The sequence below is a fragment of the Bos javanicus genome, chromosome 21, assembly GCF_032452875.1.
Source record: "Bos javanicus breed banteng chromosome 21, ARS-OSU_banteng_1.0, whole genome shotgun sequence".
NCBI lineage: Eukaryota > Metazoa > Chordata > Mammalia > Artiodactyla > Bovidae > Bos > Bos javanicus.
In genome coordinates, this window is record NC_083888.1 from 7,143,864 (window position 1) to 7,171,792 (window position 27,929).

A 27,929-nucleotide genomic window follows, 5' to 3' on the forward strand; every position below is an offset into this window, starting at 1 on the left:
CACTTTTTTAATTTAGCCCCCACTCTGGGGAAAGAATGAATTTGGGAATATTCTCTATCAAACATCTCCCATCTATTACATGTGTTAACTTCAGAACGAAAGGAAGACTCTAGCTATTTATGTTTGGGTTTGTTTTTGTAAAAGGCTACAAACAGGTAAGCATATCTACTCCTTTGTCTCAAACTAGTGCAATTTTTTTCAAGCTCCTAAGAAATGGCCATGATTAGCCACTCCAATTTGCACTTAAGGTTTATAATGAAGCACCTTGGTGTGCTCAGGATTGTCTTCATTTTAGCACTGAAAGTTCCATGTCCCGGGAGAGACCCCTCCATTCAAGGCCAAATGGGATGGCTGGTCACACTGTTGTCAGTAGTTTTGAAGGCTGTCATGATGACATTCTTACCACAAGCTGTCTAGTCTGTATTTCAATATGAACCAGTGGTTTACGCTCTATCTGCCATGCCTTCTCATTCTGTGCTAACAATATCAAGTTCTGATTCATGTGAGTAATTAAATAACTGAGACTTTTCATATCTATGTTCTCCCCAGTGATTCTGTGCCACCATAAAAAAACATGCACATAAACACATATATCCTTTGATTAGAACTTAAATAAAAACCACAAAACACCTACTGGAAAACATTCATTCTCTTTAGAAACAACATGGGGGTTTTTTCTTAGATTTTTATTTTTACACATTCTTATGATATATCCCTTCAAAGGGAACAGGAACAGGTTAGCAAGATCAGCTTTTTAGATGATTCCATTCTAAATATACATTTTAAACAAACAATATCCAAACAACCAGTGGGGAGGTGAGAAACATCCCATTATCACCGCTCTGTCTACACAATAATAAACGTGAAAGGACTGGCTGTGTCCTCACCCTCTCTCACCATAAAGCTACTATTGTCTCTGGTTTTAAAGGACATGGAACCATGGGGTGACCTGTCACAGGGTCAAGGGCACGCCCTGCTCTGGGCTGTTCCAGAGACTTAGGAACCAACCACAGCTCATGACTCCATGCTGGCAAACACTCTTGGCAGGATACTTCTTGAAGATGTGCACTCCAACATGGAGATACAAATTAAGACCCAAGACACTTATTTTCCAATGGAGGTGGGTCAGGACATTAATAATCTATTCACCTCAGCACTCATTCCCAGGGTCACAAGCTGGGAGAGTGACACTGAGCTCAGCCCACACTTAAGACACACACAACAGACACCCCCCATTACCAGTCTGTCTTGCCATCAGACAACAGGCTGTCACCTTGACCAGTTCTCACCAATAAATAACCTACACAAATACCATTACCAATTACAATCAACATAAAATCAACTCTTTATATTAGAAATGAGGAGTCTTTGTTGGAAAAGCCGTCACCTCCCCTGACAGTTTCTGACAATCACCAGTTCATCTGGCAGACAACAAAAGTTTACACTTGCAATTCAAATCAACTTTCCTTCTATGCCCTACTTCACGGTGTTTTAAAAATAGATCATCCTGAAAGCTGTACTGTGATGCTCCTCCACTTCCCGATTAGGAAAACACACTCTCTAAACTACCTGCTGTAGCCATTCCTGGCAGCTGAGATGTGTTCTGTGGAGGTTGAGGGCCATCCTCTGAAACCCAGAGGGAAGACCCTCAGCTTCCATAACTGCCCCAGTAACCATGTCCCACCTGAGGATGACAAAGCTGGGATCATCATTCCTCAGTGCACTACAGGCAGTTAGGTCTGTGCTACTGTGTTAGGGGGAGGTACAGTTTAGACATTAAGTGAAAGAAACTAGTTTGGATTAAAATTTTAATACTGTGCTGCTAGAGATACTATTTTTATGTGATGCTACAGCTTTAAAGAAGCAAGCTTTAAAAACAATACCTTTGTGCAAAACACACCAGACAGAGCACACCCATTCTAGTATCTTCAACTCAGTGGTGTATATCTGCAGGGCTATATACTCTGTGGCCTGGGAGGTGAGTAGGGCCTTTGCTTGCTCCAGGGCCCCTCCTGGGTGCCTCCGGGCTGGGTGGCAACAGAAGCACCCAGTTCCTTCCCCAAAACATCTTATTCTGTTTAATGTATCATTTGTTTCCCTGGAAAAATACACCCCAACGGTCATGACTTCTGTCTAAAGTGCAAAAACCTCCCTGAGGTTGGTTGCCATCTTCCATCTCCAACCCTTTGTGCTCAGAAAGGCCTCCACCCCCATCATCGGTGGGTTGGGAGGGGCTTTTTGGGAGGCACAACCCACCTGGGCTTCCAACTGTACTGTGCATGACCACCCTGCAAGTATGTGCTTCAGCTTCCTATTGTCTTTAGGGTCTACCTCCCACCAGTAAAATTAAATGTTTAGATCCTAAGGGCTAAGGTGCAGAAAAGCTCAAGTACACTCTGGTAGGAGCTGGCTACTCCAGAACTTGTTAAAACCAAAAAGAGTATTTAGACTGCGCACTACTTAATGACCTAGTACCAGGAAAAGCTGGTATTATAAGCCATTCCCAGTAATCCTTCCCCAACCCCCTGCCCCCACCTGGACCCAGTGCAGGGTTCCAGGAGCTTGTGCAAATGTAGCAAGTGTGCTAATCTGATACACTGCAGGAGGCTGGAGCTGTCTTCTCCATAGATAAAATACTATATTTTTAAAAGTTGTGCACATAGAAGGCAATTCATTCAAGTCTTAAAATGAATTTAACTCTAAGGTGAGTAACTTTTTCCTAAGATGAAATCATTTCACTTTTTTTAATCTGCCTATTTCCTATGGTTTCTTTTTTGAAAAGACTTTGTAAATAGACAAATGAATTCATTTTTCCCTTATAATGTTAGTTTACTATTTCATGTTAGCACATGTGAATAAAATTTACTCTTAAATATATTACTTTAATCCCATTGCCATTTAGGTGTCTTACCTAGGCAATTATACTTTCAAACAGATGCCAGGCACTTCTGTGACCAGGTGCAAAAATGGGAGAAATCATCTCTAGGAGTGGAAAGAAAACTCCAGAAAAAGGAACTTTTAAGACTAAAAAGATAAAAGTATTTCTTGTCAAAGTCCCAACTCAATAAAATTCCAATGCCTTTTAAGGCATGAATTAGTTTGAAATCTTTACAGATTATTAAGTAAAAAGACACTGCCTGGAGTACTCGAAGTAAAAAAAGGGGGGGGGGGGTTTAATAAAGAGTTCACCTCCCTCCCTTAAAGTAAAGGCCTTTGTGTGTTGGTATGTTACCAAACAAGATGGCGTTTAAAATCAAATATCTGTTTATCAAAACCAGTGTCCCTCATTTTCCTCCTCCTGACTGTCTAGATAGAGGAGGGCAACCTTCTTCTCGTCCGAAATCACTGACCTCTGGTCTACCATCCTCTGCAGCTGCACCGTCTTATCAAATTCAGCCTGCTCCTTGCCCCTTTCCCCGGGGGCCTGGTGTCTGTCCCCAGCAGAGCCCTGAAAGCTCACGCCGGCTGCCAGGTCATTCCTACTGCTGGCATCTCTCCAAGCACCAGGCTCAGACACACTAGGAGCTTCTGCTTCCGTCCCTGCAGGGAAGAGGACTCTGGCCTCTTGTGTCCAGCGGGAGGTCGCCTCTACGTTACTCACGTCCATCTGAAAGGTAAACGAAGTTTCTTTGGGCCCCAGGGCAACGTGCCTTAGTGTTCTGCCACTGTCTGCAACCTCGCTTACTTCAGGGGAGTCTACGGAACCAGCAAGTGCAAAGGTTTTGGAAATGGGTCCGTGGAAGACAATGTGTTCAGAGGTCTTGGCTTCCGCGGGACCCAGCTGAATATGCCTAAAGGATCTGCTCACACCTGATGTTACTTCATTCCCTGACATGTCTCCTGCACTAGCTTCCTGGGGAGACTCCGAAACGGCCCTTTGGAAGGTGCTCTTTTCAGTCACAAGGATGTTCTGACCCACAGTGTAACTGCTGGTGGCCAGGGTCTCATCTGCCGAGCCCTCTCTGTGGGTGCTGCTTTCTGAGTCGCTAAATTCTAAGGGCGGGGGAACGATCGGCTCTGTGGCTTGATGCCTCTGAGGCCCGATGGTGACATGCCTGATGGACGTGCCGTCCCCTGACCACGCTTCCGTGAGCACAGAAGCTTCCCTGACGCCCAACTCCACTGCGCCTGAGAGGGGGGCTATGAGCTGGGTCTGCTCAGTGAGCCCCTCCCGGGTGCCTAACTGAAGGTGCTTTATGGAAGTCTGGGTGCCCGCTGACTCTTCTGCTTGAGAAGAGTCACCCGCCTTCCCCACCCCAGAAACGGGGGCCTGAAAAATAACTTCCGTCTGAGCATAAAACTGTTGGGAGCCAAATGGGCTGTGCCTCCCAAATCTGGGAGGCTCTGTGGGTAGCTCTGCAGGGCCAGGTTCTTCTGTGCCCCCAGCCTCGGGACAGGCGGCATCAGGCCCTGGGAATATGACTTCTGTGGACACTGGGCTCTGACGGGCACCCAACGTAATGAGCCTGGCAGACCAGCTGGTTCCCACCGAGCCCTCTGCCCAACTCGCCTGGCCCTCTGCACTTACCTCCACCGCCTGGGCGGCACGGCCTTCGGCCGAGACCTGCTCAGTCCTCCACATTCCAGGGGATGCTATCTGGATGCGCCCCCCAGACTGGCTGACGTCCTCCAGCACGTGAGCATGGACAAAGCCCGTGGGGCTGGTGACTTCCACGGTGGCCGACACAGGGCCCGGGGGCGAAGCCAGGCCTGCGTCGGCCTCCCCCGCAGAGGAGCTGTATAGCTCCTGGGTGGCCCAGCGCCTGAAGCCGCGACCGGCCTCCGCCTCCGGGCTGCCTGGGCCTGGGCTGCGCCGCCGCGCCAGGCTGTCTCGCACCACCGACTCCACGGCCCTCTCGATCTCCCCCGCTTCGTCCTTGCTCAGCTCCTCCAGGTCTAACTGGTCGGCGTCCACCGTCTGTGAGAGGTTGACTTCGGCCACTAGGGTCACGGCCCTGCTGCCCGCGCTCTGGACTTTCTTCACGTCAAACGAAACACCCGCAGGCCCGCCCTGGCCCTCTCTGGTGAGGGCAGACAGCTCTTCCTTCATGCGCTCCGGAAGGTTCTCCTCCAGCTGCTCGATCACCTCCACCAGCTGGTGCCTGGGCTCCTTGGAGCCTTCCTTAATGGATGTGTGGAACTCATGGGGTATTTTGATTTCCTTCTCAATGACTATGGGCTTGGCATGAAACTCGCCACTTCTAGTTTGTTCTTTCCAGGGAGCAGATGCCGTGTCCCCCTCCAGAGACACTTCTGGAACATCCACCGGCTTCACGACCTTCTCTCCCGGAACGTCATCCCTCCGCACTCTTCTCCGAGACCCCGGCACAATCTCATCCTGCCAGGAGTACCTGATGGTGGATTCCTCTTCAATGTGGATCTGCCCATACACGGAGCCTTCTTCTCGCTCGGGGGCCCCAGGGTGTTCGTCCGGAGTCGACACAAAGTAACTCTGCTCTCCCTCCAAGTCACCTGCCTCCGTCACTTCTTCCACATGAGTTACGCTCTCCTGGGGCCGCCTGGCCTCCTGACCTGCGTCCCCTGAGCACGTGACATCTGATTCCCCGTAAACTGCCTCCTCTCTCTCCTCAACAAGCCCCCTGGAGCTCGGAGACACGTCATCGATCTCCTCCACTTCGAACGGGGTAGAAAACTCATCTTCCTTCTCGCTGCTGACATAGCTCATGGGCTCTTCGATGATCTCCACGTTGACGACTTTTGCTCGCCCTTCTTTCCCCTTCAGACCGAGACGGATCACGTCTCCGATCAAACGCTCCGCCGATTTTCCTTTCAGCTCCACCTCTTTAGCATCCTTGCTTAACAGGTAGTCCAAGCCGGCTTCGTCCGAAATGTCAATCTCTTCAGTCAGTTTCGACTCCACAACTATCTCAGTCTTTGCTTTTCTGTCACCGGGAACTTCTTTCCTGTCCACATAAGTGACTTTTGTGTCTGGAAAAGACTCAGCGGATGCTTCTGCCTCAGGAGAGTGGGTAAACTGCTTCAGGATACTGGAAACGATGTTCTCAGCTATGGTTTCAGTCATGGAACCGCCTTTCAGAGAGGCTGTGGTGTCGCTGGCGCCCAGCGTAAACCCAGCCTCTCTGGTTTCCACCCCTCTCCCTGTCCCATCACCAGCATCCTCCTTTAGGGGTGTCTGGAGATCCTGGGGGGCCACCTTTGCTGTGCTGTCCTGGGACGCCTCTAGCCTGATCGGTATCTCTCTCCCCTTCACACTTTCCTCCTTCAGCGACTCCTTCTCTCTGGCCTTTTCCCTCATCTGCTCGCTTTCTCTCTTTCTTGCTTCTTTATCTAACTTTGTCAGTTCTTCCCACCTTAAGTTTCTCTCCTCTGAAGCCTTCTCTTTGGAATCGAACATTTTCTCTTCTCGCTTTGTTTGAATGGTTCCTGGTCTGTTTCTCTCCTGCTCCTTTGTGGCTTTAGCTTCCGTTTTCTTTCCCCAAATGACGGTCCTCTCATTTGACCACGTGCCCTCGGAAGCGGCTGCCGCCTCCTTGGCCCGGCGTTCTTGGTAGGGCTCTGCAGCAGCGGCGGACTCTTTGGCTGAACTAGCGGGTGGAGCCTTTGTTCCTTCAGTTCTTGGCCTCTCAGGGAATGTTTTCAGTTGAGCTTCAGTATTTCTTAAAAGACCAGGGGTTGGAGAGAACGTTCTGAAGTTGGTCTGACCGCTGGCAGTTTTCTGGTAAGCGTTCTCCTGCCAGGCAGTGGTGAAGGAAGAGTATCCGGAGCCCAGCACGTCTCTTCTGGCATCGCTCCCGACGGGAGTCTGAGAACGCGGCGCCAGGCTCTGCCGGAAGCTCGCAGGAGGTGCTTTTTGCGGTGGAAACAGATTTCTCTCATTTTCTTTCTGTAATACTGAGGTGGTATATTGATAGGACTTCTCTCTGAATTCTGTAGAAATTGAACAGTACATTAAATTGATAGTCATCATTACCTTTTTTCATCTTAAAAGCATCACCACAGATCAGATCTTATCCCATCATAATATATACCACTACCACAGAAGGGTCATTATAAATGAGATATGTTGGGTTCCCAAATTACTTTTTCTGGTAGTTTAAAGAATCCCAGGACAATAAAATACAGCTCTACAAATGCTTCCACACAACACTTTTCTCCAATTACTGATCTTAAAATACTCATCCATCTTAAATATATCAAACGTGATCATAAAGCATGGCACCTTGTGCCAGTGAGGTTAGGGGTGTATTTATGTGGCAGAAATCTCACAGTTTGGAATCCTTCATTTCCACTTTGTTAAGGTAACTTTATTATACTGATGAGCAGAGAAGAGCTTCATAATTACCAAAGATAAGAGTATATAACTACTAAACATTGAATGGTATTACCCCACCACCTTTCACTATGCTCTTTTTTTTCCTTCACTGATTTCTATGTTGGGTCAACAAATACTGAAGACTTTAACTTTTTTTAAAACTTCCTGATTTCTTCGACTTTTATACTTTTTTCCTTTTTTCAAACATCTCATTTGAAAAGGTGCCAAAGGAGGAAGCCAGCCAGTCATCACTACTACAATCTGTCTTAATGTCATGGTTGTAGGACTGGGAGGCTGTCTGTGGGGCTTCCTGCTTTGCTCTGGCCCATCCACAGAGATGCTACCCTTGGGGATGGCCACACACCCCAGGGTAACTGCTCTAGGGGTGGCCACTGGTGGTAGGAATGTAGCCTGGCCAGCAGGACCATCTACCCTGAGGGTACCCCCTCATGCCTACCCACACCCATCTGCTGATCTGGATAGAGCCTTCTCATCCTCTGGGTCTCCCCACTGCAGCCAACCAGCTTCCTCTCAAATTCAAAAGCAAACTTGCTGGACATTATCAAAGACCAAATTCCATCCAATCACAGATGACTGGAACCAAAATTATTCTGAACCCGGTGACCTGTCATCCTGTGAAGTATCTAACCTGGGATGTTGCTTTTGAAAAATAAAGATGGAGGGTGGTTTTTTTTTTTTTTTTAATCTACCACCTATACAGACTGGCTGTTATAATCACTCTCCTGACAGTGGTAACCAACACATACATTTATGCCCCACGCACCACGATTCTGAACATGACAATACTCACGGAGCTGAACTACAGAGCAGGGTGTACACCCAACACATTGTACCTAATGGATACAATCTGCCCTCGCTTAAGAAAGCAAGCTCTTAAAGGTTGTACAGGTCCAGGGGAGTTTTCTTTTTCTTAGTTATCCTGCAGCTTCTCTGGGTCTTTCTAATGAACACTAACTCTCTAATAGTCGGTTCTGCAGCCACAGGAAGTTTGGGCTTTGTGCTGCGGCTTTTGGCCTGGACAGAGGTCAACCTCAGGGCACTAGCTGACATTGCTGCTCGCATCGCCCTGAGCTGCCCACGGGGACACAGGCTGGTAGAAAGGGTATAATCCTTTTACCTCTGCTCGCGACTTCCAGTGCTGAGCCTGCTGGACGAAGGAATACCTCCCTGGGCCTGTGTGAAGGCTGTACGTCTTTGCTCTGTAAAGGGTATTCCCTCCAAAGGGTGTGATGAGCAAATCCATTTCCACCTTCTCACTGGCTCTCCATCAGCCCTCTCCTCCCTCACCAAGTTGGGTAGGAAGAATCCTCAAAACACTAGCTAGATGAAAATGAGTTAATGAAGCCCTTTCCTATACAATCTCATTTGCATATTATTGAAACTGTGTATGCGTGTGTGTGTGTGTGTGCATGTGCACACACGCATGCGTGTTTAATCACTCAGTCATGTCTGACTTTGTGACCGTTTGGACTGTAGCCCATGAGGAGCCTCTGTCCATGAGATTTCCCAGGCAAGAATACTGGAGTGGGTTGCCATTTCCTTCTCCAGGGGATCTTCCCAACCCAGAGATCAAACCCACGCCTCCCGTGTCTCCTGCATTGCAGGCAGATTCTTTATCCCGAGCCATTGAAACTAAAGTAAATTCTATTTGGTGCTTGAGAGGTACGAATGACAGTTATCTGAAAACTCTTATCTAACCCCAGCTCTTCCAGATAAATGATACTTTACTCTTTATCCATAGAATAAACCTGTGCAGATGGACACCATCTTAACGTTAAATGATAAGCTTCCCTTATATTTACCTTGTGGCATGTTTTCAATGCATTCAACGATCAATATCTCCGGATTACTCTCTCCTTCCAGTAAGGCTCTGTAAAAATTATTTTTAAAAAGCTCATTAGGAAATAGAAGATGAGAAGTACCTCTGTAAACTGTGGATTGGGTCGATGACACTCTGGTGCAAGGTCACCGGTCTGCAGATGCCACAGGGCGTGCAAGACCATGCCAGACCTGGCTCGGGAGCACCTATCAGCCAAACGAACAAAGGGGCTGGGCCTCCAGAAGGACTGGAGAGCCAAGAACTTCTAGAAAGGCCCTCCAAACCCAGGGCGAGAAGGAGGAGGAGACAGAGGGATGTGGACCCAGGAGGGGAGGCCGGGGATCTGGCTTTCCTGGGAAGTGGGGAGGGGCCCATGCCTGGCAGACCACCCGGGGCCACAGAGACCCAGAACAGTTACTACTACCCCACCAGGGTCTCCCTGGAGTCAGAGGTCAGGGGTTAACTAGGGGCAGAGGAAGGGCTGACATTTGTCTGTAAATAAGGCAGTCAGGCTGCACGTGCACTTTTAAAACTGCCTTCCATGGGGACATCTTAGAGATGAAAACAATAGAGGAGAGATGGAAGGGGCAGGCAGAAAAGGAGAAAGAGCTTCAGCCGCTGCCTCCACCACAGCCCCCAGGGATCATTTCTAGGCGGCATCCAGTTACCTCCTCTGATAAAAATGGCAAAATGCACTAGACTAGGGGGTTTCTTTGGCCATGTCTAACTCCAAAAGTGTAAAACTATCATAGAGTATTCATTGTTATCCACATCTAGGACTCGAAGCCGTGAAGAGAGAGCAGATGCAAGCCTCAGGGCCTCTGCGCTCCACGGTGGGTCAGCCAGACCCAGGGCCCCGAGACCCTAGGATGCGGGCTGCTACCGGCACAACAGTTGTTCAGTTGCCAGGGCAACATGTGAGGTCACCAACGTCAGTTCCAAGAAATACACTGCATAGGGCAACAGGCAAGCAGAAGTGGAGCCCACTTGGAAATGCTGACTGACCACTGACAGCCGGGCAGGCAAACACGGGAGGGCCGCCAGCGGGGACTCGGGTCAGGCAGGGCAGTGCCAAGTCCCGTTTCCACGGACTCAAAGGCGGTGATTCCCACACATGCGAGAGCCCCGTGGGCGGCTGGAAGAGGGCAAGAGCCCCCCACTCCGCAGCCTAAGGAGAAGCAGAGACGAGGGCGAGGAGTTCCAGTCCAGCTGTGCACAGGAGGGTTCGTCCGACGCCCCGGGCCACGCTCAGAGCCCCGCGCTCCACACCCGGACAGCCAGGAAACCGGACACCAGCCCGCTAATCCCACACCCTCCCAACCAGGCGTGTTGGGTTCCCCAAACACAAATAGAAAATGCCGAGGTCCCTACAGGATAAAAAGGCACATGCTGAAGGGAAAGTCAGCCTGTGGGGGGTGCACCCAGGATGGCACCAGCAGGAAAGGCAGTGTCCTATAGCCAAGGGGCCACAGAGGGTGCCGAGAAGCCAAGTCCTATTTCAGCTCTTCCCTCCGCCTGCTCGGGAGGAAGCCTCGGGTACCACAGGGTGCTCTCACTGGCTGCCCACAGCAGGCAGAAAGGGCCTGCAGGGTGTCCTGGCCAGCAGAGAACAGATGACAGGTGGGCGGGGTGCTCAGGATAAAGACGCCCCTGCAGGAAAAACACCTTCCTTCTCCTTCATAGGGCCATGGCTTTGTTCCTCTTTCAGGGAAAATCCAACTCATCACCAGACTTCTAGAGTGCAGGACCCTAAGTTGGGTACTGCGGTTCCTAGGAGGGGCACCAGAACTCGAGGGTGATAGGGCCCTAACACTCCCACCCCCAAGGCCTTTGCCAGACCTAAGACGGGCACTCTAAGCAGGCTTCGACCCTGCCGTCTGTCTCACCAAGACCTGGCAATCCCACACTGGGCCGATGGCGCCTATCGTGGCCGACGGTGACCAGACAGGCAGAGACTGGGGCCTGGGCCCTCATCCCTGCAAGCCGCCTGGGCCTCCCTGCGGGGGTAGAGATGGCGCAGTCTCACACACACTGTCGATCGAACCCCGCAGACAGAGCCTTCAGACCACGCTAATGAAAGCACAGCCAACATCATTTGTGATTTCAGTCACAAGGCCCCAACGGGAAAGGAAACCCCCTGAGGACTCAGGCCCGTGGCGACACCCCTCCGGACAGCTGGCCCGACCGGCGGGTGTCACCTTGTCCCCCTGGCTGCCCAGCACGGGCCTCACAAGCGGGGCCGCTGGTGCTGAACCCACGCCTCCGTGAAGCCCCCCAGACACGCGGCGCCCCGCCTCCGTGAACCCCGCCAGACACGCGGCGCCCCGCCTCCGTGAAGCCCCCCAGACACGCGGCGCCCCGCCTCCCTGAAGCCCCCCAGACACGCGGCGCCCCGCCTCCGTGAACCCCGCCAGACACGCGGCGCCCCGCCTCCGTGAAGCCCCCCAGACACGCGGCGCCCCGCCTCCAGTGCTGCCCACAGAACTATAGCAGAGGCAGACCCAAAACCTCGGGGCGAGGCCACGAAGGGTCGGTCCCCTCAAAAGCTTTCAAAGGAACAGTTTTTAAGGAATAGGCTTGTACAGCTTTAAGAAATAGGTCAAGCATTCTCCGGTTATTTTGGGAGCGGAGGAATAAAGCTGCTCAGAGCCACCGTGCTGCTGAGAGATGCCAACCGCCTGAATCATGGGCTATTACTGAGCGTTTCATAAGGCCCTCAGGTTGGCAGCCTCGAGGGGCAGGAAAACAAGCAAACGTGTGCGGGAAAACCAGGTCGGCGGCCTCCTTGAGGCCGCTGAGCCAGGCCCGCGGATGGAAGCAGCACTGATGCGGGGCCCGGCACTGACAGACCCCCGCGGGGGCTGACCGTGGGCCCCGGGTGGGCGGCCGAACCTGCAGACAGCCCAGGGCACGCACGCTGTTGGCCGCCCTGTGCGCCCACCAGGCAGGGAGAAGAGTCCGGGAGGCAGAAGCTGTTTCCAGAAGCAGCCTTGGGGGGAGCCTGCCTGGTCCTGGTGGAGAGATGGTTCCCCAGGCGCTTCCTGACAAAACACACGTGGTGGGGGTGGGGGGAGGGGAGCGGCTGGGAGAAGGCTTCCCTGCGCCCCCAGCTCCAAAGAGCCTAGGGGACCGCCTGCCACTCTAGATGGGAACTGGGGACCGGAGGGTAAGGGAGGAGAGGGGGGCGGAAGTCCTTCTGTAGGACCGGCATCGCCATCGGAGTTGGAAAGGTCTGCCCCTGGCACAGGCGGGTCAAAGACTACAGGCAGGCAGTGGTGCCAGGCGCCTCTGGTCATTGCCTCTGCGATCGGGATGAACGCACACGTGGAAAGTCTGTCAAATCCAGAGACAGGGGGAAAAAAAAAGCGGACGCAAAAAACAAGATTAGGAATAAAGCAGAGAAGAGAAAGCACAGGGCGTGGTGAGCAGAGAAACTTCCAGAATCAGGTTGCCTGGATTCAAACCCTGCCACTTCCTAGTCCTGTGACTCCGGCAAGCTGCTCAACCCTCTGTGGCTCAGTTTCTGCATTTCTGAAACAGGGAGCACTGTCTGTGGTGCTAATTAACAGGGAACAGGTTTATGGTGTTAATTAATAAAGTGACTAGAAAGTTCTCGCAACAATGGCTGTCACAGAATACATGCTCAGTAAAGGTCAGCCATGGTCATTACCCACATCATTTTCTACTGGTCTCAGAAAACTGATTTTTCATTAATGAAAATAATTCAAGAAGGGAAGAGATTCTGGATTACTTAAAGTCATGGTTAACTGAGGGGTAATTCATTTACACAGTGATGTGGGGCTAACAACCAGCTGCATCCGTTGATCCTTGATCCTAATTGTCTATCCTTAAAACTACAAGATTTTATTAACTTCAGATTTTTCACCTAATAGGCAGATAAGTCTCAGCATTACACATTTTTATAAGTTTTCCCAAAGCGGGATTCAACTTTTAAAATAACAAAATGTATTTCTCCAAGAACTTGAGAATTTCCAAGAAATGTTTTCCTTTGAACAAATACATAAAAAGGTATAGGTGGTCTTAAAAATAATGGAGCAACCAGAAACATCATCAAAATGATAAAATTACCAACATTAGGAGCTATCTGTATTGGATATTCTCAGTTAAAACCCACCACGTCTGCCCACTGCAATCAGATAAAAGGGGTTCTGTATGTACATCCTCCCCCAACACAGACACATCAACACAAAGACCCTAAAGGACTTTGCCATGAAGTCCCCAGACAGGAAATCTTTGCACTATAACTTCAGTATCTGGCCAGGCAAGACTAGCTTTAGTGTTTGAGAAATCCTTTGGCCCTGCTCTCCATTTTTCCAGGGGAAACTTAGAACTGTTATACTCTCCACTCCCAAAACATAAAAAACAAAGCCTCTTTGTAAATTCTAATGGAGATTTCATCATCTGTACCCCAGATCAGAAATCCAAGAGGGGCCCCTGCTTACCCTCAGTTTTGTCCTTTCTGGACTCAGCTTACTCTGGGTAGTTCTGCATTTTTTGTTTCAATTTTGACTATGTTCGCCACCCCCCCCCCCCCCGCACACAAACACAACACGTTTTCTTACAGCCTACTCCTAATGATGGGGTTCTGTCCTCTTTTGGTGCAGGGGGTGGGGAGGGGGGATTCTCTATTTTTCAACTGTGTTTCTACAAATTCTCAATCTGTAGCTTATAGGCCTGATCTTTATGTCAGCAGCAAGGGGCTCAGGACATGGTGGGTTCTGAATACCGCCGTATTCCTATCCCCCCTTCCCTACCCTTCAAGGCCCAACTCAAATCCCACAAACCTTGAAAAGCTCTCAGGCTACCTTGGCCTGAAGCTCACCATTCCCTCTCTGAACCATCGGTACCAGATCCTATCACCAGCGGGAACCCGTGTGGAGTATTTTCTTGGAACGTGCGTTCTATTATTTTAACATCTTCTTTGACTTTTCACCGAAGCACATGCCTCCCTCTTCCCGTGACACCCCCTCACCTCCCCCTCTTCTGCATATGATGTTCAAACCTCTGCCATCCTCCAAGACCCAGATCAACGTCACCTCCCTCGAGAAACCTCCCTGATTCTCACAACTCCCTTCTGACTCCAGAAGCCCTGCACCTGGGGACGCGTCTTATGTCCCGCGGTGTAGGTAGGAGGCTACCTCTGTCCACGTGGCCTTATCCTCAGCACCCGGCCGCACCCTTCTGACCCACACTGAGCAGGCATCATACCCTGCATGCGGACTGTCTCCAGAGCAGCCTGAGTGCACAGACCCCAGCTCACAGAACACAGCTTCACGGGCAAGGTTCTTACCCACCCATCACACGTGCTCCTCCATGGACAGCTCCTAAAACCAAGCTGCCCAAATGCTTGGCCTTGCTACAGATACGTTAGCTCAGTCCTCAGGTCCTTGCTTTGGCTGCCCCCTCGGCCCGAAAGGCCCTTTCCTCATGGTCTCTTCCTGGCTGCCCTCCCTGCAAGACTCAGAACTGCCTCTTCCAGGAAGCCCGCTCTGCATGCTCCACGAGCCCCTCGCTAGGTCTGCCCGTTCTTTGTCCTGACCTCCAGCCTGCTGGGTGACAGGCTCAGAGCTTTCTGGATGCCCCCAGGGGCTCTGCAGACAGCGATGTGGGCACAGGTCACCTGGGATCCTGTGATGGAACTTTGATCAGGGCGGGCGCAGGACGTCCCAGAAGCCTGAGGTGCCGAGTGACATCAACTCTGTGGGGCTGCAGGCCTGTGTGAGCAGGGCCCCGGAACAGCGCTTCTCTGCCCTGGGTGCACCTGGCAACCACCCCTGCAGCTGAAGCACAACCACGCTCGGGCCCACCCGGCGCCAGGTAATGGGAACATTGAGGACTGGGCCCAGGAGCCACCGCTTCATCAGCTTCTCTGGGTGACGCCCTCATGCAGATGCAGCCGAGAACCAAGCCCTTGCCTGTTTCTGAGCATCTCCCCACTGTCACTCAGCCCCTCGTAAACAAACATTCCCCCTTCAGGAAAACCTCAAGTGATGGTAGACAAGCATCTCCAGGCAGACCGGCACCAGGCAGACGAGAGCGAGCGCAGCCGTGCCCACCTGCCTCCTCCGCACCCCCTTCTCCCGGCAGCCTCAGCCTGGCCTGGGGCTCCTGCCCACCATCACCAGCCACATGGGGCAAAGGCTCGTTCTTGGTCCACCTACCAAGCCAGGCTCTCCCTGGACACCGACTGACCAACTTGGCTTTGGTGAAATCCTCCAGCCTTGGACTCTGAGGTTTACTTTGTTTTAATTTTAATATTTTATTAAATTACATATTTGTGTGTTAGCCACTCAGTCATGTCCGACTCTTTGCGACCCCATGGACTATTGGACTGTAGCCCTCGAGGCTCCTCTGTCCCTGGGACTCTCCAGGCAAGAATCCTGGAGTGGGTTGCCATTTCCTCCTCCAGAGGGTCTTCCCAACCCAGGGATCAAACCCAGGTCAGGTTTCAGGCAGATTCTTTTACCACTGAACCACCAGGAAGGCTATAAACTATAAGTTTATATATATTAATTATGCATTACACCATTCTGTTATTATCGTTTCTTCTTCACGGTGAAGGTTACTGGAAAGGGTCGGACACCTGGGTTTGGAAGGGTTCACAGCACTTGAGAGCTGGCCTCCACACAGCGCAGAGTCAGCTGCGCTGGGCTGCACTTCCAGCTTCCCGGGGACCAGCCCACCCCTCCCGTGGGAAGCGCATGGAGGGGTGACAGCTGACGAGCAGCGCCAGGGGGCAGCCGCGGCGGGGAACAGTCCAGCCATGAGGGGGAGCAACGCTGGGCTGGCTGCAGCAGTCGCCCACCTCAGCCCCCTGGGGCGGTGAGCAGCCGGGCGGTGCGGGCCCCTGCACCATGGTCCCTGTCGCCCTCCGGGAGGCAGTGGAGGGAAGATCAACCTCCCAGGGACGGCGAGTCAAGGTTCATAAAGACCAAACGGGCGCTTGTGAAGAGGAGTTTTCGGACCTGAGCTCAGAATTTGGGCAGGAGCACAAAGTACTGAGAGAATCACATGAGACATAAGGATTTATCTTCAGGACACTTAGCAGTGATGGGAAATGCCAGGCTCTGGGCTGCTACAAAGGAGCGGGTCAGATTCAGCTGCCTGCATGCCCTCCAGGTCTGCAGGCGGCTCCGGTCTCAGTGCTGAGCCCCGGGGGCTGGCGGCAGTTCTAACCACAGGGCCGGGCTCCCCATCCCCGCCAAGCTCACCTGGCCTTCAGAAGGGCACAGTGACTTAAGTCACCCACTTCCTGGGAAGGACGGATGCCTCCTACACTCCTAGGAGTTGGCCACATTAGTCCCTAATGGGTGAGAAAAACAGATGCCCAGCCACAGACAGGAGTGAACTCTGTCCCTGCGGATATGAGCGAAAAAAGTTCAACCACCACCAAGAGAAAAGCTAAAAACACACTAAGCCTTGAGGAAAGCTGAGCTGGGAGGGTTGTGAACACCTCCCAGGAAGGGGAGGCCCTGACCTCTCAGGCAAGAGGCCCGCCTGTACGCGCTGACTTCCCACAACAGGGAAGTGGGGATAGGACGCAAAACCCCGGAAAGATGAGGCGTAAAGTCAGAGTCTCTGGACTCCAACCCAGAAGACTTTTACAGGAAGGAAACAGGAAGATCCAATACACTCTGTAGAGAAAAGACTCCCTCAAAACCAGGCCTCGCCTAACACGGCACAGGTGTGGGTTTTCTAGGCAGCCTGGCGTCTGCCCTGGAAGGCTGGGTCTCCCGCCCCGTCTCAGCCCGTGGGACTCGGAGAAGCCGACCCCTGCGAGCACTCTGTTCCCTGGGCTAAGGGCAGGCACGGGGCCCAGCAGAGCCAGAGGGGCCCCGGGAGTCCTGCTGGGAAAGGAGCCCCTCCTCTGCCCACGTGTCTGGGGGCTACAGGGACGAGAGCCTGCAGCCGCTGGGGGCCCTCCTGCCACGGCGGGGCAGAGCAAGGCAGGGGCCAGAGACACAGGGCCAGACCGCCAGCAGCGCCACCCGGGCACCGAACCCGCCATGCTGAGCGGACAGCTTTATCAGTTCTGTGAGGAACAAGAGCCTCCTTTGACTTGAGCCAGTCTGAGAAGGGCTTCTGTCACTGGCAAGTGACAAAAATCCTAATTAATGCTTCCTTCCCCCAAACAAAGCCCAACAATTTTGATGTTTTCCTTCTTAGTAAAGTTTAGCTTATCTCATTCAGCATGTGTTTGAACAGCCTGCCAATCTGATTTTGCTGTCGCTCATCCCATGAGGTTTCCGAGGAGAATGTGGGGAGATGGACCTTGGCAAGCACAGACCAGCAAGTGTTGCCCCTGCCTTCCCTGGTGCCCTGACCCCCCACCAGCTTGGCCCCGGAACCATCCCTCAATCCAGGTGGAGGGTCCATGCCCCTGGGCAGGCCTGGCCTCTTAGTGGCCCCTGTGGGTCCAGCCCAGGGCCTGCCCGACAGCCTGCTCCCTCTTCACCGATGGTAACATGAGCCCTGGCCAAAGGCTGGTTGAGGCAGGTCTTCCGGAGAGTGAAGAATCAGTGAGCTGGCCCCAGGCTCCAATGTGGATGCCCAGCTTACACTTGTAGGAAAGAAAGCTGCTTTTAGATGCACATCAAAGCAACCAGGTCGCTCTGATGTTCAGAGTGAGGGTAAGATCAGGAGACCCCACCGACAGCCCCCAGGGCATGCTGATCTGGGCTGGGCTCCATCGCGGCTGCGTGCCCCAGCCTAGGAAGGGGTTGGGGGTGGGCCTCGGTCCCCTCCTCCCTGCTCCAGGTCTAACTTGCCCATCTGCTGACGATGATGGCACTGACGACCAGGCCTCCTGGGATCAGCCACAGCCAAGGCTCCAAAGCTCACCCACACCCACTATTGATTCACGCTCACAGCAACCGGGAGTGACGGGGCATCGAGTCCACTTTACACGGCTTGGTGGGTACGGCACAGGCCCCGCACCAGCCTGGATGCCTGCTTCTAGACCCTTCCCTCACGTGCAAAAGGGGTGCATGGTGTCCACCACCTGAAGGGTGACACAGGCAGTGAGCAGCCTCAAAGGACTTAGCACTGCGTCGGGCAGGCAGTAAGGGCTCAGTAACCAGTCATCTCACAAGTGGGGAGCCTGGGTCCCTGAAAGCCCTTCCGCTGTAAGCATCTGCGAGCTGGGCCCTCCAGTCCAGTCCTCATTGCTTAGGAAAGCTGCAAGCGGTGGGAGGTGCGACCTCGGCCAGAGATGGCTCACCCCTGGGGGCAGGAGGTGGGCGCTCAGGGCAAGCACCACTCTGCGACCCACAGGTCACGCCAGGGACACAGGGCCATGGCCTCCGCCCCTCTGAGGGCTCCGTGACTGGTTCATCTGGGTCGACTGAATTCAAGTCAACATCTTCATAAACAAAGCCAGGCACCTGGAGCTCCCTGCTGATCTTTAGGCAGAGACGAGTTTCTTGAAGGATGAACCCCTGGAGACAGAGTCAGAGCCCCGGGGTTTGAAACAACAGCACGACAACTGGCAGATCGACTCAGACTTTCTGGGTCCGAGTCCTGGTCCTCTCCTTTCTGGGTCTGTAACTAACATGGTACCTAACCCCTAGGATCCAGGGAGCTGGCGTGTGTACAGCTCTTCACTGGTTCCCTAGACACGCAAAGGGCAGGCAAGGGGGCAAAAGTCAGCTACTCCCAGCACCAGGGGGTGCCCGCTCTGTGATCTGAGTGGGACCCTGCCCCCCTCCCCACTCCGGCCCTGGACACCTGGCTTGGCAACCCTGGGGGCTGCTCCCCGCTGTGACAAAGCCATCGCCTCTGCACGGAGCCTGCAGGGGCTGTAAAGTGCTCAGTGCAGCGCCCTTACCTGTAGGTTGCCACCTCCAGGCTGAGGCCAGTCTTCACCTGCACGAGATCCTGGTAGTCCCGCAGCCGGTCGGCCATGGCCAAGGTGAGGGCTGCCTTCTCATCCTCCAGGTAGGCGATCTCTCTCTAAAGAGAACAGAAGTTTTGGGGATCAGGGGGCTGGAGCTCTGCGGCGTCCAACACAGAAAGAGATGAAAAATTTCCAGATTCATTAAAAACACAGTCATTGCAAGGATAATTTTTAAATACTGTATTTCTCCCACCTGGAAAATTTTTGTTTTTTTTTAATCACTTAAGGAATATGTGATTAGCACACAGAATTTTCTGTTCACACTTCCTAATAATAATGAAAGCTTGTAAAGCATTTCTACACCTTAGACATCAGTCAGCATAAGTAAGTAAACACACTGACACTGGCGAAGTAAGATGCTATTCAAAATAAGCCAAGACTAGAAAGCAAGGATTTTACTATATTTAAAACAGAAGTCACTCAGATCTGAAACAGAATTTCCCCCACACTCACAATTTCCCCAGTTGTATAAGCTGATACAGACTTCTTTGCTTCACCTAGACAAGCTACTTTAAAATCATCTGGGAGAAAAGTTACATTAATGAGACAAGAAAACATTCAGGGCATAAATGTCAAAAGTCAGACCTGGATATAAACCTTTATGACTGTTCTCATAGCACAGTTCTCATATGGTTAATAAGAGCTCCCGGGCACGTGTTCACATTGTTCCCACAGCAGTTCCGCTCCCGCAGGGTTAACTGCATCTGTCCATGTCCCGCCGGCTGGGAGACACCGCAGGGCGCTGCCTGCTGCCTCCTGCACGCCCCACTCCCCTGCCTCCCCCCATCCCCACCCCCGTCTCTAGAAAAATGTCCTTTACATACGAGTCATACAACACACAACTGGTGAACCGGATTTAAAATGAAATGACCAAGAGAATATTACCTTCCTCAAAATGTATCAGTTTAAATCGACAATATATTTTAATAAACACAATGGTTTCATTTATACCATTTCCCAATTCTGCACTACTCTGCATTAACAGTTTTACATAGCATTTTATAGTTATGCTGGGGAATAATTAGCTGAACAAATACTTAGAACTTTGAGTAAGTCCACATACTTTAACTTCTGGTTTGCAATTATTTCTGTATACAATTAACTAAAAAGCTTACATTCTTAGACAATTGTCTTTGTGGAATTTAAAAACTGTAGGACTATTGGGAGAAGGAAATCTATTTTCATTTATCACATAATCCCTCCATCAAAGGCACCTGGCAACAGGCTGACCGTCCAAAATCAATAGTGTCTATGAAACTAAGGAGTGAATGCAACTAAGGTCTCACACTGGATTTACCACCTAAAAAGAAGCATGATCAGCATGTAAATAATTCTGCTTCTCACAGCAGTTCTATACATCTAAACTAATAATTGCTGTTATGTTCTTTTTGTCTACATAAAGCATTTTAAAAACAAAAACTGAAGCTACTTCGCTTTGAAAGCGAAGAAGTAATTTTAAAGCAAAGCAGTAAATTTAAGAAGTGCTAGGTAGTATCTGAGGGTGGATAAGTGTAAACACCCTCCAAAACGGGCATTATAAAGAGGTTCATCAAAGCAGACCATTGGCCAGTCTTCAGTGACAGCTACCAGAATTTGGTCACGCATGACATTCACATATTCTGTAGTTAAGTCTCAGTGTTAAAACCCCATGTTCCCCCATTTTACAGGAAGTATAAACTCAGGTACAAGGTTACAGTATGAAATGTTTTGTAAACATATGAATCCTTCCTACTAGAGAAAATTCTACCTAAATATTAGAATTTGATGACACATAGTAATGTCTTTGCTGCTGCTGCTGCTGCTGCTGCTGCTAAGTCGCTTCAGTCGTGTCCGACTCTGTGCGACCCCATAGACGGCAGCCCACCAGGCTCCCCGTCCCTGGGATTCTCTAGGCAAGAACACTGGAGTGGGTTGCCATTTCCTTCTCCGATACATGAAAATGAAAAATGAAAGTGAAGTCGCTCAGTCGTGTCTGACTCTAGCGACCCCATGGACTGCAGCCTACCAGGATCCTCCGCCCATGGGATTTTCCAGGCAAAGTACTGGAGTAGGGTGCCATTGCCTTCTCCGATGTCTTTGCAGAGAAGTTCAATTATTGCTAAAATGCTTAGGAAAAGAACCAGACATATTCAGTTCTCTAACCACAAACCTCCTAGGCAAGTTAAGATCTCCCAGCCATGCCAAGGAGGTAGCATGAAGATTTTTCTCCCTCCCAGGGGCCCAGAACAGTTCTGTACCCCACAAAATAGAAGAAAAATCAAACTGTGTTTAAGTTACAATAAGAGCAGTTCCAACCACATCCCCATGTGAGTCAAGTCTTCCTAAACTGTCAAAGGAAAACTCATTGACTTTTGGAAGCAGGAACATAAGAATTACTGGCTCCCAGCAGTCTCCACAGGAATTGTAACCCATCCTGCTGGTTGAATAAAGCGTCAGACTTGGCCTCCAGTTCTCCAGAAGTTTTCAGACCCTGGGCCAGGCCAAGGCACTTGAGCCTGACACACAGCAGCGAATTCTAACCCAGGCAGAGCAGTTTTGCCGAGTGACACAAGAGCTGGGAAAAAGGTCACCTTTTCAGTTGCTATTTTAGAGCACTTCTGGGTGCCTCACAACGGATGACGAAATGCAAGCTACACAAGGGAAAGCATGCTGCGCTCAGCGTCCAGAGAATTCCCTTTCTCTTCACCCAACGTGAGCGGCTCCTAGCTAAGCACATCACCCAACCACAAGAGGAAGAGCCTGCAAAAGTCACCTTGAATGCCGGAGCTCGAGGGAAATTAATACTATGATAACCTCATTTAGATGCAAAAACTAAGTGTTAATAACAATGCATTGACTGGATGCTAAGTATTTACAGCTCTGACCCAGGCCACATTCTGAACTCCAGGCTCATCATTTTATAAGAGCAGGTGGCTATCTCGGAGGCATTTCAAACCCAACTCTGCTCTCCCACCCAAGCCCGCCTTCCTGCACCAACCCCGTTCCTCCAGCTCCTCTGGCCCCAAGCCCTGGAGAGGACCTGATTTCTCCCTCTCTCCCACCATATCCAATCCATCTGCAAAGCCTATGGGCTTCAACTTCAGGGTGAAGCCTGACCTCTGCCCTTCGCTGCTGCCCATGGCCCAGTCGTCCAGCACCTCCTGTCTTGATGGCAAGGTCTCTGAAGGAGATCACCCTGCTCCCACCTGTGTGGTTGGAACTGCACTTAACTTACAGTCTGATTTTCCTCCTCTTATTTTGCGGGATGCAGAACTGTTCTGGGAGGGAGAGAATTTTTGTGTTACCTCTTTGGCATGGCTCGGAGATCTTGACCTGCTTAGCAGATTTGCAGTTAGAGCACTGAATGTGTCTGATATTTTTTTTCTAAGCATTTTAACAATAATTAAATTTCTCTGCTACAGTCCATGGGATCACAAAGAGTTGGACACGACCGCGCGACCGATGCGACTTAGCACGCACAAACTTCTTTGCTAAGAAGTCATGTGCAACACAGCAGCCAAGGAGACTCCCTGAAGACACAGGTCACCACTCCTCTCTGCACAGAGCCCTCCAGCGGCTTCCCACATGCTCAGAGCAGAAGCTCAGGGCCTGCGGTGGCCCCCTTCTCCTCCCCCACATGCCCTGGTCACACCCGCCCCTGAACACCGCACTGCTTCCACCTCCAGACCTGTGAGGTCAAGGACTTGTCCATTGGGTCTGTTATGTTCCCTGCTGTACCCCCGGGCCTTTAGAGGCCAGCTTGGCACACGACGTGCTCAATGTGGGCTAGTTTTATCACCCCTAGCTCACAGATGGGGAAACGGAGTCCCAAACATGGCAGAGCCAGAAATGAGACCCAAGCGGGGCAGCTAAACTGACTCCATTACAATCAAAAGAAAGTTCTGTCATTCACACCTCGGTGGTTGTGTAAGCTGTCCAGGGCCAGCCTCGAGGCTAAAAGCACACTTTCACAAGCCAAAATCTCTGTGTTTGTGGGTAAGGCTGGTGTAAATCACAAACGTCTTCCAGTTTTTGCCTGAAGTCCCTTCCTGCAGACTGGGAGGCAGGGTTCAAGTCATCTGTGCTCAGTCGCTCAGTTGTGACCAACTCTTTGTGGCCCCATGAACTGTAGCCCGCCAGGCTCCCCTGTCCATGGAATTTTCCAGGCAAGAATACTGGAGTGAGTTGCCATTTCCTTCTCTAGGGGATCTTCTCAACCCAGGGATCAAACCCACATATCTTACATTTCCTGCATTGGCAGGCAGATTCTTTACCACCACACCACCTGGGAAACTTCAAGAAATCTGAACCATACAAAAATGCTGGGGACTTGGATGTCCGTTCATCAAACTTCTCTGGCAAATCTGAGGCAAGGGGCCTACCAGACAGGCCTAAGGCATGTAGGCCATCTGGGAAGGCCCACTTTTCCCAGAGAGGCCTGGTGAGCAGCTTTCCCCCTCAAGCTGCAGACGCAGCCCAGAGCCTGGATACTGTGTAAGGGTTCCTGCCTCCAAATAGGGGTTTCCATTAAACCATATGGGAAACAGAAGAAAATAAATGAATGACTTAACTCTAAAACTATTCTGACGGCAGCCAGCTGGAAGGGTCTGAAAGCATTTTAGAATTTTAGATTAACGGGCACCTCTGTGCTAGTCCTTAGGAAGAACAGGGATCATCACTGTCTGAAAGCAAAATGAACACTGATTTAAAGTCCATTTTAACAGAACAGACAGAAGACAGGGAATAAACTAACTGGGTTTACTAACTGGGTGATCTATGGGCCTCAGTTTCATCATCTGCAAGGTGGGGCAAATACTGGTACCCACTTCCTAAGACTGGCATGAGGACTGAGAGTGAATACCCATGTGATGGGCTTCGTACCTGTGGTACCCGGCTTCAGTTCAGTTCAGTCGCTCAGTCGTGTCCGACTCTTTGCGACCCCATGAATTGCAGCACGCCAGGCCTCCCTGTCCATCACCAACTTCCAGAGTTCACCCAAACCCACGTCCATCGAGTTGGTGATGCCATCCAGCCATCTCATCCTCTGGCGTCCCCTTCTCCTCCTGCCCCCAATCCTCCCAGCATCAGAGACTTTTCCTATTAGTCAACTCTTCGCATGAGGTAGCCAAAGTACTGGAGTTTCAGCTTTAGCATCATTCAGCTAATTCTTAGTAATGAAACTTTTATTACAGTAAATTAGTTGAATCAGGTCTTATATTTTCAGTCTCCCCAGGGTAGCTTCTTTAGAATTTGAAAACATCAGGAGCTTGGGGTTAAATCATCAATACTCACTCTTAAACAAAATTTCTAGCATTTCTACACTCCTTAAAAATAAAACACTAATGCTTGGTGTTGAGAGTCTTTTGGAATGCAACTTGAAATATGGTTGCTTTAAGCTAACTGATGAAAGATTCAGGGTATGGATAAGGAAATACACGGTACGATAAAGCCTGCAAGTCCTTATCAACATTTTCCTTCCTCTTTATTTACTTTTAGTGGAATGAAGCAAATTCCAGTAAGAGAGGTACTACCGGACAGGAGGGTGGGGTCCTGGTTCTGGGTCAGGTGTCACCCCAGGGAAGGGCCCTGGAGTCCCAGTGTCAAAGAAGGTAATCTGAACTGCATGTCAAGTGCCCACCTCTACTGGAATCAGAGGAACTCTGCTTCTGTTTCATATCTGGGGGCAAACTTAAAGAGTTAACAGGGAGCAAAAGGGTTCTGCTGCTAAAAGGAACACTGAAACCAGAGCTTCCAGGTCCAAAATGAGCCCAGTGGGCTATGACTGCCAATGAATGGTGAGGACTGAGCCCACCGAACACGCCTCAAAGAAGGCTTTTCCAAAGCTGCTTGCACAGCAGGGACCCTTGACGTGTAGCAGGGGTTCCCTACAAAGGGGTTCAGTAGGCAGGGAGCCTGGCAGACACTTCCCTTTGGTTACAAGCTCTGTGAAAGCCTGTGTTAAAGATACTTTTTAGCTTTCACTCAACACAGAACATAGGGCCCTCTGGAACTGGTGTCCCTGGCCACCGTCACTGGAAAGGGAAGCGCTGTAGTGCAGAGTAAGTTCTGGAAACCAGCACACATTTTGCTAGAGCCTCCTCACCCTAGCTACAACCCTGGCAGGAGGCTTTTGCAAATCATGAGGCAAAGGCCTAAAAACCCACAATTCAAAAGACTAAGTTCCAAACAACTGGGTACTGTTTCACTTCATGATTTGCCATCCAGACTCCAGCTCTTTGACAAGGGAAGCCCCAGGGCAGTGCTAAGGACCAGGGGCAATCAACAGATACCTGCTGATTAATTGTACCTATGACATCACCACAGGCCCCTATGCCACAACTGCTTCCTTTACTTCCGTTTTTAAAAAGGTACAAAATCACTCCAACACAAATTGTTAACTTGAAGCTATAAACAGTTTCCTTTCAGATACTTCTGAATTTGTGTGGATGACACACAAATTGTGTGGATGTGGTCTTAAACTGTCATCCTAAGAACTAATGACAGTTAGTAGGATTGGGAGGAGAAGGCAATGGCACCCCACTCCAGTACTCTTGCCTGGAAAATCCCATGGACGGAGGAGCCTGGTAGGCTTCAGTCCATGGGGTCGCTAAGAGTTGGACATGACTGAGCGACTTCACTTTCACTTTTCACTTTCATGCATTGGAGAAGGAAATGGCAACCCACTCCAGTGTTCTTGCCTGGAGAATCCCAGGGACGGGGAGCCTGGTGGGCTGCCGCCTATGGGGTCACAGAGTCGGACACGACTGAAGTGACTTAGCATAGCATAGTAGGATTGGGGAATATTTTCAATTCTAACGCAGTCTGGGGAGAACCGGGGCTAACCGCAGGACTGGGCTGGGTGTACAGGTTATAAGCCAGCCACAGGTGTCACCTGTCAGTGTGAGAAGCCTGAGCTTCGCTTCTGTGGATGAGAAACTGTTTATAGTACCTGCACTTGTAATAACATCCTGCCAGAGACCTGCCTTAACCCAGTTTCTACCCAGAGATCTGGCATCAGCGTGTACTGTGAGGAAAACATCTCCGATCAAGTTCTTCTCTGCATTAAGATTGCTGCCCCTCCCCAAAACAAACAAGGCGGTGGCGGCCCAGGGAGCCCCGACCAGCTGCTTCCCACAGGGAAACCATTCTGGCAAAATAAAAACCCAATTTGGAAGACAATTTATGTTTTCACCAGAGGCGTCCTAGTGGGCAACGGTGCTGCCACTTTGAAGGACTCACGATAAGGGCTTGGCATTGCCTAGAAACCTCGCAACGCTGGGGCCTGTCTGAGGAGGAAGGAACTGTTACCTCTGGAAGTCACTTCGAGGGGCTTCCTGGTCGACTTTAAAGTGAATTTAGTCGGAGAGGGCAATGGCACCCCACTCCAGTACTCTTGCCTGGAAAATCCCGTGGGCCGAGGAGCCTGGTAGGCTGCAGTCCATGGGGTCGTTAAGAGTCGGACACGACTGAGCGACTTCACTTTCACTTTTCACTCTCCTGCATTGGAGAAGGAAATGGCAACCCACTCCAGTGTTCTTGCCTAGAGAATCCCAGGGACGGGGGAGCCTGGTGGGCTGCCGTCTATAGGATCGCACAGAGTCGGACACGACTGAAGTGACTTAGCAGCAGTAGCAGTCCTTGAAGTACAGGAAATAGCAAAGAGAACCTGGAGCCTAGGGAGTCATTAGCCAGGATGCACCCAGGCCAGCCGAGGGCTACAGAAACTGACAAGCGGAGCAGGACCCCGCCCCTGGGCACGAAGAGCCATGGCACCGCACTCTACATCCAGCGGGTGATCTTGAGGCCGCGCCGCGGAGTCGGGCGGTCCCTTCGGCTCCGGGGTCCCCAGGGGCACCCCCTGGGCCGGGCCCGCCCGGCGGGGACGCCGCGCCCGGCCTGAATGAGGCGCTGTCCGGGGACCCCCCACCCGCCGGGCGCCCGGGGCCGGGGCGGGGGCTTTCCAGCTCACCGACCTGCCGCTCCTCGGCCTGCAGCTCGGACGCCTGGCGCACCCGCAGCAGCTCCTCCTCCAGCAGCGCCCGCAGCTGCTCCAGCTCGAGCACCTCGCGCCTCAGCGCCTCCGCCTCCTGCGCGCACAGCCGCGTCTCCTCCTCGGCCTCGCGCCGGCTCTCCCTGCCGCGCCGCAGCGCCTCCTCCAGCTCGCGCACCTCGTCTTCGTACCGCTGCACGGTCTCCCGCCAGGCCTCGGTCACCAGCAGCGCGCAGTCTTCGTGCAGCTCCCGCAGGCGCGGCGGGGGCGCGGCAGGGCCGGCGAAGCGGCCGCGGTAGCGCAGGGTCAGGCCGGCGGCGCGCGCGCGAAGCTCCCGCACATCGCGCTCGCGGGCCGCGTCCAGGCCGCGGCGTTCTGCCTGCAGGCGGCCCAGCAGCGCCTCGAGGGCGGCGCGCGCGGCCAGCTCCTCCTGCAGCTCGCGGCGCTGCGAGTCGAGCTCGGCGTCCAGGCGGCCGCGGGCAGCGCGCGTCTCCTCGCCCAGCAGCTGCAGCTCCCGCAGCTCGCGCCGCAGGGCGTCCCGCTCGCCCTGCGCCAGAGCCGTGGCCCAGCTCAGTTCGTCCAGCTGCCGCCGCAGGCCGCGCGCCTCCTCCGTGCACCGGGCCTCCGCCTCGGCCCACAACCCCTCTTGGCCGCGCCGGCTGCGCAGCTCCTCCTCCAGGAGCAGGTTCTCGCGCTCCAGCTCCCGCACCCGGCACACGTAGTCATACAGCCGGGCGTTGAGCTCCTGCAGCTCGGCCTTCTCAGGACCCGTGTGAAGCCGCCAGGACAGCATCTTGCTGGGGTGCGGGGCTCCTCCGGCCGCCTGCTTCCCTCCGAACCTGGTCTTGTCCCCTCCGCCGCGCCGCCCCGGCCCCGTCGCCGCTCCGGAGGCCCGCAGACTGGGGCGCGA

The 27,929-nt window shown here is 52.1% G+C and overlaps 1 protein-coding gene across 2 annotated transcripts; it reads right to left on the bottom strand.

Annotated features, from left to right (window-relative positions):
• Positions 1–667: 667 nt before the first annotated feature.
• On the bottom strand, positions 668–27,929 carry SYNM (synemin). 2 transcript variants are annotated; one of them, XM_061394257.1, is made up of 5 exons: positions 27,003–27,929; positions 18,982–19,106; positions 9,118–9,185; positions 4,529–6,909; positions 668–3,607 (listed from the first exon to the last, which is right to left on the bottom strand). In XM_061394257.1, the coding sequence occupies exons 1-5, from the start codon at positions 27,810–27,812 to the stop codon at positions 3,269–3,271; spliced, it is 3,723 nt and encodes a 1,240-aa protein (XP_061250241.1). In that variant the 5' UTR covers positions 27,813–27,929; the 3' UTR covers positions 668–3,268. The 2 variants fall into 2 exon arrangements, with proteins under 2 accessions (XP_061250241.1, XP_061250240.1); XM_061394256.1 differs by having other exon boundaries at positions 668–6,909.

What these genes read in the sequence shown, in the direction of transcription:
- SYNM (XM_061394256.1), bottom strand. Translation starts at nt 27,812, where the DNA reads ATGCTGTCCTGGCGGCTTCACACGGGTCCTGAGAAGGCCGAGCTGCAG. An exon ending in CTGGAGGTGGCAACCTACAG is followed by an intron (nt 9,186 to 18,981) that starts GTAAGGGCGCTG and finishes TAATTTTTACAG; the next exon opens with AGCCTTACTGGAAGGAGAGA. An exon ending in CATTGAAAACATGCCACAAG is followed by an intron (nt 6,910 to 9,117) that starts GTAAATATAAGG and finishes CAATTTCTACAG; the next exon opens with AATTCAGAGAGAAGTCCTAT.